The 11914-nt window shown below is 46.2% G+C and overlaps 1 protein-coding gene across 1 annotated transcript; it reads left to right on the plus strand.

The window, feature by feature from the left end:
* Positions 1-240: 240 nt before the first annotated feature.
* LOC102969105 (small integral membrane protein 10-like protein 2A) lies at positions 241-2063 on the plus strand. The gene has a single exon (XM_015542640.2). The coding sequence runs from the start codon at positions 455-457 to the stop codon at positions 680-682; it is 228 nt and encodes a 75-aa protein (XP_015398126.2). The 5' UTR covers positions 241-454; the 3' UTR covers positions 683-2063.
* Positions 2064-11914: the final 9851 nt, after the last annotated feature.

The following is an 11914-nucleotide window of genomic DNA, read 5'->3' on the forward strand; positions in this document are numbered from 1 at the left end:
TCTAACGTTTTGAGCAAGTTTTGTTTTGCTTCCGTTGAAATTTAAAACACTTAAAAAAAAAAAAAAGGACCCACCGGGAGGTGGAAGCTGGGTCTCCCGGGAAAGCCGCGCGCCCCTCCCCCTCCCTCCCCCGCCTCCCCCAGCTCGAGTCCCCCCTCCCCCGTCCCCCTCCCCTCCGCGTCCGGGGGCTCGCGATCTCCGGCGCTCCGCCCGCCTCGAGGCAGCTCAGCTTGGTGGCCCTCGCGGAGGACTGACCGATCGCGGATCGCCGCGGCCCGAACGCGGTGGGGAAGGAGGGCGTCCGCCGGGCAGCGCGGCTGACATCTGCGGTCACGGGGTGACATCTGCGGTCACGGGGTCGGCCTCCCGCGCGGAGAGCGGCCCCGTGCGTCCCTCCGTGAGTCGATCGGTGGGTCCGTGCAGCCGGCTCAAAGCCCTGGGCTCCCGGCACCAAATGGGAGGCTACACCAGACCGATGGCGGCGGCGGCGGCCCTGTCGGGCCCGGGGGTGCGGCTGTCGCCCTTGGCGGCGGCCCGCGGCTCATACGGCGCCTTCTGCAAGGGGCTCACGCGCACCCTCATCACCTTCTTCGACCTGGCCTGGCGGCTGCGTACGAACTTCCCCTACTTCTACGTGGTGGCCTCGGTGATTCTCAACGTCCGCCTGCAGGTACATATTTAGAGCAACTAACTTTGTGGCATTCGGGGTGGGGGGCCCGGCGGGATGGCTGGCTTCCACCCACCGGCTCGCCAGCCCTAGAGCAAAGCGGCCAGTTCGACTCTCCCGCACGCAGACTTGCCGGTCTGCTTTTCCACTGCCTTATCTTTTAATGTAAATGGGCGGCTAGAAATCATCGTTTGCCCCAAGCTCACAGTACAACCAGGAAAGCCTAAGGTAGAATGAAAAGGTGATTCTCTAGGAAATAGATAATTCAAGGAACAAGGAAAGAACTTTATACTCGGAAAATCCTCACAAATACTTGAGAGGCTCTTGCATCCATAAAAACACAAAACAGCCCAAACGGTAGGAAATGACAATGGTCACAGAATGCCCGAAGGGGGAAAACAAGAGGAAAGGTTGCTAAGAACTTAAAGGTAAACTAACTGTACCGTAGTGGTCCAACTAGGAGGCAAATCTTCCAAACGAGAAAAAGGGGTAAACGGACTTTCAACGGAAGGGAATGAATTCTGAGCAATAGATGGGTTGAGTTAGAAGCTGGAGGAAATGCATATGATCTGGAAGGCATACATTTCTTCATCCCCAAAGAGAAGCCAATGGCGAACGGAAACTGCAGAGGAGAACGAACCTTTCAAAATGTACAAGGAAGGCATGCTTCAAATATAAAGCAACCTCGGACGGGGCCTGGTTTTGAACAGTTGCCAGGAGTGGAAGAAAGGGAATCCGCTTGGACACTGATTGGCACGTGCACCATGACTCTGCGGTCACAGAGGAGACCAGTCACCCGGTTCAACTCAGCTCTAAAGTGAACGATATCGGAATAATCATTTCAGTGGAAATATAAGTTACGGTTTTCCATTTTTAGACTGAATCTGTCAGCTAAGAAGGGAAGACAGTTATGGTTGTAGAACCAGACGGCAATGTTAGCCACTCGGACAGTGTGGGAGTCCAGGCAATAAGCAGGCAGGCAGAGAGGAGGAAATAGAACAGTGGTGTTATTCTCAGAAAGCAGGAAGTCCAGATTCTGCCTCTAGTTGAAAGAATAAGGCAGGTTTGGGGATTGTATTATTAAAGTCAACAAAGTAGCTAACAGGAGATTTAAAAATAGTGATTCAGCCATTTTGAGCGGGTAGGAGGTTCTGGGAGGGCAGGAAGTCAAAAAATTCCTCCTGTTATCAAGTAAAAAAATAGTAACAAAAGCATATTCTCAAGGAAGAAAAAAGGTAACCACTAAACAGACGTGTAAACGTTTTTTGCTGCTGGCTGGGGGGAACTGCGTTGAACAGGATGGGCGGGGATTTACTGCTTTTCATTATATGCCTTTTTTATTATTTGATTTTTTGAAAACTGTGTGTGGATTGCTTTGATTCAAAATTAAAACATATTGGGGCGTCTGGGTGGTTCAGTCGGTTGAGCGTCCAACTCCGATTTCAGCTCAGGTCATGATCCCAGGGTCAAGGGATCGAGCCCTGTGTCCGGCCCATGCTGAGGGTGAAGCCTGCTTAAGATTCTCTCTCTCCCTCTGCCCCTCTCCCCTGCTCACTCTCTCTCTAAAGTAAAAAAAAAAAAAAAATTGCAGATCTTCAGTCCCCTAAATCAGAATCTGCATTTTAAAAAAATTAAAACTTATTAAAAACTGCATTTACTGCAATTAGAAGGAAATTTGGGGGAGGGGGAGCTGGTAGACCCCCAAGGCAAAACTTTAAAACCAAAAATGGCCAGTAATCTTCAGGTAGCCCAGAGCTTCCTCACTCTCTGAAACTGCACAGGCAAATTTCTGCAGTGTCGCAGTTAAGATAAAAAAAAAAAAAAAAAAAGAGAGAGAGAGATTTATTTTATAAAACTTATAATTTTTGAAAACTGTTTTCCGGTTTTGTTGAGATATAAGTGAACATCTAACATTGTGTAAATGTAAGCTGTGTAGTGCGTTGATTTGATACACTCCTATATCGTGATATGATTGCCATCAGCATTAGCTGACACCTCTATCACATCACATAATTACTGTTTTTGCGGTGAAAACATTCCAGATTAGTCTCTTCTCAACCTTCAAGTATATGACAGAATATTGTTAACTGTAATCACAACTCTGTCTTAGCTCCCTAAAGTTCGTTCATCTTCTAACTGGGAGTTCGTGTTTTTGGACCAACACGGAGGTCCTCACTTCCCCCACCCCCCCCCCATCCCCGCCCCCAGTAAACACCATCCCATTCTGTTTCTGTGGGTTTGGCTGTTTTAGATTCCCCATTTGAGATCATACAGAATGTTGATGGCCTTTTGGACGAGTGCCTCAAGATGTTTAGACAAGATGCCTACATTTTAGTATTGGTCATAATAGCGAGACAGTGGAAATTAACTAAATGTCCACCATTAGTGTAGGGGCGCAGGGCAGGCCGCCCCAAGATGGGCCGCTTTGGCATGAACATTATTTTGAGTCAAAAGCAATCCAAACCCAGCGCATGCAGGAAAAACTCTTCACCTCCCCCTCAACTGCCTGTCTGTACCGGGAAGAGAGCTGGGAACAGAGATTCCTTTTTACTTAAGAAACTTCTCTGCATAACAGGGTGACCTTTGTTTTCCAAACATCTCCTCCCTGCTTCCAGCTAATGGTCTTTCTCCCCTTTTATTTTTAGGCCCTACCCCTCTTCTTAGCTCCTATAAGCCACATGTTGCCTCACTGTTTTTGTAATCTCAGGTGTGTGTGGATTCCCCATATATCTGCTATTAAATTTGATTTTCTGTTAACCTGTCTCCTATCGATTTGATTCTTCGTCTGGCAAGAAGGACCTTGAAGGGCAGAGGAACTTCCCAACTGTAAGCTTGGTTGAATAAAAATAGCACAACTATATAATGGAGTACTGTGTAACCATCAAAAATAAGGGATTCTAGGGGTGCCTGGATGGCTCAGTAGGTTAAGCATCTGACTCTTGATTTCAGCTCAGGTCATGATCTCACGGTTCATAAGTTCGAGTCCCACATCAGGCTCTGCACTGACAGCGTAAAACCTGCTTGGGATTCTCTCCCTCTCCCTCTCTGCCCCTCCTCTGCTCATGCTCGCAATCTCTCTCACAAAATAAATAAACTTAAAAAAAATAAAGAATTCTATTTTATAGAAGTGGAAGGAATTTAATAGATGGGAAGTCATGTCACAAATGGCTTATGATTGAACCAGAGGGGGGAAGTGCACGCACACACACACACACACACACACACACACATATACACATGTATATATGTGTGTACATTTGCGCACTCCGCTTATATAGAAATAAGAATACTTGGGGGGCGCCTGGGTGGCTCAGTCATTTAAGTGTCTGACTTCGGCCCAGGTCATGATCTCTCAGTCTGTGAGTTCGAGCCCGGCTTCGAGCTTTGTGCTGAAAGCTCAGAGCCTGGAGTCTGCTTCGGATTCCGTGTCTCCCTCTCTCTGCCCCTCCCCCACTCACGCTCTGTCTCTCCCTCTCTCAAAAATAAAATACACATTAAAAAAGCATTCTTTACAGCAGATATTCAAATGAAAGCAAATTGGTTTCAATGTAGAAAGTGTAACTAGTTATAGACCACTTCTCAGAAAACACATCTTTTTGCCCATTATCAAAGATCAAATATGCACATTTCTAAACAGTCACAGTTTAAAATTTTAACTTGCAAAGAGCAGGGCTTTTGGTTTCACTTTTCAAATTATTTCTCCTAATTCACTGCAGGGATAATTTCTCTCATCCCACAGATTAAAAAAAAAAAACAAAAAAAACGAGTGTAAGGACAGCATCCTCCGATTTATTAACCTCTTTCCATGCTCCTCAGACCTTCAAGAGCTGAATATCTCTGGCATCGTTTAGCATAGGCTTGTTGTAGAGTTAGATGCAGTTCTCTTGAGCTCTGCTAATACTACCGTAGAGCAACAGAAAATATCCTTTCACCCAAACTTTCTATGCAATTCTCTGAAAGCACCAGATGGGAGGGAGTGCCTCTCTTAATGCCCACGATTTTCTACTTTGACTCTATCATTTCCCCCTTCCACGTCCTCTCCTGATAAGACCGAGCATCTGACTTTACAGACACAGATGGCAGACTCCAGACCCTGGACTTCTTCAGCCTGGGCTTTCTTTTGTGACCCTTGAACCCCCTTCCTTGGATGCAGTTCCATGACTGCCTTCAGACTCACACTGGTTTTGGTCACTTGAATGACGACTAGCATTGACACTCTTCTCCAGCAACCCAAAGACACTGTCTCTAGAACCCTTGTCTCCAGTGTAGGGTGGAAATAGTTGGAGAGTTGTAAGCATTGTCTTTCAAGATATGACTTACCATAAGTCCCCCTTTGGGTGTTTTTACTGCAAATCTAAGAGCTTCACTTCAAATCCTCCCTGAAAAGTGCTTGAGAACCTGGAGGTCGGGTTTATAAAGCCAAATTTTGTTGAACCAAGGAATCTAAATGATCCTGGGTAAGGTAACCAAAGTCTCATAAGGTGGAGGCTCCAGGACGAGCAAGGATATCCAATATTCCAGGGCTTTACTGGATGCTAATGTCTTTCCATCACCTGTATTTCTACCCCAAGTACTCCTGTGGTGTGGGGTACTGAATCCCAGTGATTTCTGGCAGTTCCCAAAAGGTGGGGATGTTAAGTAGAAAGATAATGTAGACAGTAATAACCTTCTACTCCTTGGATTCTTAGCATGTACAAACACCCTTCTTCCATTCAAAGGATTCCAAAAATACTCCCTCCTGGCATAACTTAATTACTCCATGTACAACCAAGAACTACCCATACAAACATTTTTAGTTGTAGGTGAGGTCATGGGGCCTCTGTTTATAGTTCAGTTTCTCCCGGTGATGACTCTTCTCTAGCTCTCTCATTATCCCAACAGGATATTGATATTCTGCAATTCTATGGCCAAATGGTGAATTCATCACCACCACTCTATCCTATTTGCAAGACTAAATAAGAGGTGAGAGAGTTGAAAAAGCAAATAATCATCAGTGAAATACAGGTAGAGGGTAATCATTAGGGAAATACAGGTAGAGAGTAAAGTCCTCAGTTCTGCGATGGCCACGAGGTCCTGTCATTTATGATTTCTCTATCAATCTCACGTTATTTTTGTCTTTCTTATGGGGGAAGCTCAGTCCTTCATTCCTGAGGAGTCTGAGCCCTTGATGGTCCTTGGTAGGGTTGCAATGCATGTAGGGATTCCCTGAGTCTCATCCATATTCCTCCTCGTCCTCATTCTATAGCATGAACACCATGATCACCTGTTTTGAGTGGCTTCAGGAGCTAAGAGTGGCTTCAAATTTGGTGGAACCAAGGTCTCGTAGCATTTTGGGTGTGTTTCTTCTAGGGAACTAAAACCTCTAAACTAGCAGAGTTGTAGGAGCTAGAAGTAAAATGTTGCAGAGGAGCCAGGTGTAATGACCTTTATTTCCACCCCCTCATTCCCCGGCTTGCAAATCTCGGTAGTGGGAGAAACAATACTATTTATTGGCGGCTGGTTCATACTATTTATTACATCCTCGCAGTCTCTGCTGTGATTCTCCTATCAGGGTGTGTCACAGGCTCCATACAACATACTGACTTACCCCCAAACATTTTGGGCACCATTGGATCAGCTAGATGATAAAGGCCAAGGTGCAGACTTACTGGCATGGTTGCCTACACCAGCTTGGAGAGCCTGTTTTAGCAGTCGGCCCACATTAGCCCCTGGGTGGTAGGGCTAACATCTGTTTAAGTCTGGGATGGTGGCAAAAATCTCTGCAATTCCCATAAGGATTAGCTATCAATTTTACTTGCTCTGTTCATAAGGAGGTGGAGCTCTAATTGATTCCATTTGCCCCTTCTTCCCCTCTACCCCCTTCTCCAGGGGCCAGGTAACCAATGTGGCAGTATATAGGAGGCAGGCACTGGTCTCTGGCTGGAGATTTCTGAAGTCAGGAGACTTGCTGGAGCCACCTGTACCAGCGGGGTGAATAGGAAGAAAAGGGTGGGACAATCCTCCACTCCATGCCTCTGCAACCCTCTGGGGGTGCAGAAGATAACCTTAGTATTTTCCGTGACACCATGTGCTGTAGCATGGAGGTTAGAAGAACCAACAGAACCTCAGGGTAACCCTGACAGCTACCAGCCAGAGAAGGAACACTCACTCCATCTGGAGAGAGGACTGGGGGACTTGGTCTGGTGGGTTTCAAAGGACACCCGGGCACCTGGCTGGCGGCTGGTTCAGTTGGTAAAGCACGTGACTCTTGCTCTCAGGGTTGTGAGGTCAAGCTCCACGTTGGGCATAGAGCTTAAACAAACAAACAGACACCAAAATGTACCCCCTCTGAGAGGGTTCTCAGCCACAGTAGGGGGTGAGGGGCATGCCCTGAGATTGAACATCAACAACAACAATAACAAAAAGTATGGACTCAGAAATGTGTAGATGCTGCCCGATGCTAAGTATACCCAGGAACTGGTAGAATCATCCCAGAGGAGGCGTACAGAGTCTCACTCGGCCTGCTGAGTGGCAGACCCAGGGAAGAACTCCATTTTCCCCTAACCTCCATCAGCACCCCCTCTACTCTGTGGTAGGTACCACTGCAGGGGTTCTCTGGGTCCCGGGACACTAGCATTGACTTAAAGGAAGTTACATTAGCCTCTGAAAGGTTTGGGGCTGTCCTGCTCCCAGTTGCAAGTTGCCAAGGTCAGTGGGTACAGGCACTTTCAGGGCAAGGCCAAGGGAAATGTTCACAAGTGTGATAACAAATTTCTTGCACCTGACTGTCTCCCCATTCTAAGGATTCTGGATCTGTGTAATTATGATTCATGCATGGGAATTGTATGTGAGCTATTCCTCTAGCTGTTAGGCTGGTATGGCGACTCAAATACCAGACACTTCTGCTGGCCAGGCTTAAGAAACTTTGTGGTTATACAAATCAACCATCATCCTTGGCGGAATGTCTATAGATTTCATTCCTGGGAACTCCAAGCTTAATTACCCATAGTCAGAGATCTCTGCGTGGGTAGTAGTCTCTTCAGGCTGCCATAACAAAATATCACAGCCTGGGTAGCTTAAACAGCAAACATTTATTTTCTCGTACCCCTCTTGGACAGAAAGTCCAAGACCAAAGTGCCAGCACGTTGGTTTCTGGTGAGGCCTCTCTTTCTGTTACAGAAACTGAAGGCAGGCCATCCCAAGATGGGCCACCCTGGTATGAAGATTATTCTAAGCTGAAGGCAGTCAAGACCCTGGGGGCTCAAGAGAAATTCTTGTCCCTCCTTTAACTACACAGAAGAATCTAAATTGGGGGTCTTTCCCACAATGAGGGTTATTACCAGAGATGAATATTATCTGAGTGACCCATCTGTATGGCAGGCAAATATCTAATTACCAACATCTGCTGTTCTTATCGCCCTGTGAAGTGCACTGCTTCTCTCTGAAGTCCCAGACCCCTGCCCCTTCTCCTTAGTTCAGGATCACATGTATACCTCATTTTGCCTGACTGCCTTTGGAATTTCCATGTCTGTGTGGATTCCCCATTCATATTTCTATTCAATTTGATTTTCTCCTGTCAATCTGTCTCTTGTTAATTTGATTCTTTTTTTTTTTTTTTAATTTTTTTTTTCATCGTTTTTTATTTATTTTTGGGACAGAGAGAGACAGAGCATGAATGGGGGAGGGGCAGAGAGAGAGGGAGACACAGAATCGGAAACAGGCTCCAGGCTCCGAGCCATCAGCCCAGAGCCTGATGCGGGGCTCGAACTCACGGACCGCGAGATCGTGACCTGGCTGAAGTCGGACGCTTAACCGACTGCGCCATCCAGGCGCCCCTGTTAATTTGATTCTTAATCCATCTAGAAAGACCCTTGAAGGAGAGAAAAATTCTTCCCAACGCGATCTTATAGACAGCTGCCTTCTTATTGTGTCCTTACATGGTGTTTTCTTTTTTTATGTGTGCGCAGACAGGGATCTCTGGTGTCTCTTCCTCTTCTTATAAGACACCAGTCCTATAGGATTAGGGCCCCACCCTTATAACCTCAATTTAACCTTAATTACCTCCTTGGAGTCCCTATCTCTGAATAGAGTCACATTGGGAGTTAGGGCTTCAACATTCACACTGAGGGGGCCAGAGGGACACAATTCAGTGTATAACAGCATGGCAGAAGACTCCCGGATGTCTGTTAGGGTAACAATACCCACTTTGCTGCTGATGTTAACTGCCACCTCCTAGACTCTATTCCTGGCTCTAGCACACTACAAACCAGAGAGCCCATTTTAATGGCACCTACTTTTCGCTGGCATCCTCAGTCTAGAGAGGACAGCTAGCAGAAGTGCTTTTGAAAGCTTCTGATGCTTCACTTATTCACTAGTTTCTTGAGGCCAAGGTTACAGGACAGACACTTACATTTCTTTGGAGGGCAAAGCCAGGGAGTGAATGGGTAGATGCTCATGGGACCCAATACTGTACTCTCATGTTCAGAAGTCTTGAATTTCTTCCCCTACATGATGCCAGTGGGTCCTAGCCCCTCAATGCCACATATCACAGGCTAGCATCTGGTCCAGATTGGCATTAGACAGCCCAGAAAATAGAACCACAGCCTGCTGCTTAAGCCCATCACAGCGAACAAAATTCATGAATGTCTACCACTCATTCTGCATTTAACTCTGTTCCTTGACTGACACTGCATCTCACTTCCGACCCCTGGATGACATGCCTTGAGTCGATCTAGAAAGATGACAGAATCTTTGGATCGTGAGTAATTATATTCTCCATAAGGTGGCTCCTCCCTCTCCACACACAAAACACAGAACAGACAGCAATTACTGACTGACATCGTGAATTAAATGACCATTTAATCCTCGGGGGATTTGGAACAACCCTGTCCAAACCTTGTCCCGGTTACAAGTAGTTGACTTCAATATCCATTGTCCCCCCAACACACACAATGATTAATGCAAGCTAATAATGATTCTACCATTCCCTTTGTCAGAAGATGGAAAAAAGCCCCACTGATCCAATCAGGACCAGTGAAATGTGAAAAGTGCACTACGGTGCTACCAAGAAAGCTTTCCTCTCTCCTAAGAAGTAAATGCAAGGAGGCATGGTTTCCACAACCCCCCCCCACGCCCCCCCACCCCCGCTGCAGACATCTTAGATCTGAATATGGCCCCTGGGAACTGCTGTAGCCATCTTACTAAGAGCCGACAATGGAACCCAGTCCTGGAGGGTGACAGATCCAAAGGAATGGCAAAGAGCTAGAGCTGGAGCTCTGTGTCTGGAGCCTGCTATACTTCTGGAATAATTCCCTGATGATACTAAAAAAAGAGAAGCTCTTACTAAGTGTGTAAGATGAGTGTGTGTGAGATGCTGGATCTTGCCCAACACGAATTATTTGAGTTGCTGAAGTTGAAACCAGCATTCAGATTGTCACTGATTTATTGAAGGCGTTTAATGAAAATAGGACGATGAAACTGAGGCTGAGGAAGGGGAAGTGACTTGCCCAACGTCACTTTGGAAGTTAGCAGCTAGATGAGAATCCTGTTATTGGCCTGGGAGAGTCTGAAACTCTCCAAATATCTTAGGATTCTAATGACGAACAGTAGGGATGAGAGAAAAGGTTTCTTGAAATGACAGGATTTCAGAAAGCATCTCTCTAAATAGTTCTTCATCAGATATAGTTTTCAAAGTAGTCCTTCTCGAAGAATGTATCAACTGGTGGGTGGTCTGGGAAAACCCGGCTGTCTTGGCTTGACATATCTCTGTGCCCGTCAGTCAGGTCTGAGGAGACGGTGCTGTGGGGAGAGTAGTTGGCTTCATGGCCACAAGAGGCTCCATGGGAAAAGGATGGCTGCCCTCTCACCTCTCCCCTCCCTGGTTACACATCATTTTCCCTCAGATCTCCACTTCCCAGGCTGGAAACCTGGCCTGTGAGGAATACACAGAAACAGCCCAGGAACTCCCTGGTCCAAGGCAACATATCATGAAGGACACTCATTTGACTAGACCGTGTACTACCACACTCAAGTTCATCCAGTAACTGTTCAACTTTTCTCCCTTCAAGCACTGACTAAACCAAGAAATAGACTGCCATCTTGAGGTCGTTTATAGCAGAGGAAAAAGGGTTCAAGCATTTGCTGTGTTCACACTTAGGCAAATCATTTTCCCTATTCAAACCTAAATTTCCTTGCCCATAAAATAAGGGTGTGGTCCTAGATCATTGGTTCCCAAACTCACCCCCACAAGGCATCTATTCCTTTAGTGGTTTGTAATTGGGTTGCTCATCAGAATTACCTATGATCTTTGAAAAAAAATATATATATATGTCCATGCTTTACCCCTAAATATTCTGGTTCACTAAGCATGGGGCAGAGTCAGGGCCTGGACACATGTGTAAAACAAAAACAAAAAACATTCCACAGGTGCTTCCAAAGTACTCCTATGTTAGAAATCTGTGATGTACATGGGAATAGGTGCTTCTCCAACAATGCCAACCATAATTCCTTGGTCTTGGGCTCTGGAAACCTTTACTCTTCGAATGTACACTGTGGATTTCCAATAGGTGTTAATGGTATGCAGCATTCTCAGAGGTGTTTGACCACAGAACCAACACCTACTAATAGTTCAGACACACCAGTGTTTCTCAGATCACAGGAAAACCCTAGATTAGGTGTCTTGGTGACCTCGGGCTGCCAAAACAAAATACCATAGATTGGGTGGCTTAAACAACAGAAATCTACTTCTCACAGTTGTGGAGGCTAGAAGTCCAAGATCAAGGTGCTGGCCAAATCAGTTCCTGTTGATAGCCCTCTTCCTAGCTGGTAGATGACTGTTTTCTAGCTATGTTCTCTATGGCTTTTCCTCCATGTGTGTGAGCTGAGAGAGAGAAAGAGAGAGAGAGAGAGAGATATCTTCCTCTTCTTTAAAAAATTGTTTTAAGTGTTTATTTTTTGAGAGAGATAGAGTGCAAGTGGAGGAGGGACAGAGAGGGAGGGAGACAAGAATCTGAAGCAGGCTCCAGGCTCTGAGCTGTCAGCACAGAGCCCGATGCGGGGCTTGAACCCACGAACTACGGGATCATGACCTGAGCTGAAGTTGTACGCTTAACCGACTGAGCCAACCAGGTGCCCCTCTCTTCCTCTTCTTATAAGAACACCAATCCCATCTGATTAGGACAGCACCCTTATGACCTCATATAACCTCAATTCCCTCCTAAAAGCCTTATCTCCAAATACAATCATGTTGGGGTTAGGGCTTCAACATAT

This window comes from Panthera tigris, chromosome X (genome assembly GCF_018350195.1).
Source record: "Panthera tigris isolate Pti1 chromosome X, P.tigris_Pti1_mat1.1, whole genome shotgun sequence".
NCBI classification, from domain to species: Eukaryota; Metazoa; Chordata; class Mammalia; order Carnivora; family Felidae; genus Panthera; species Panthera tigris.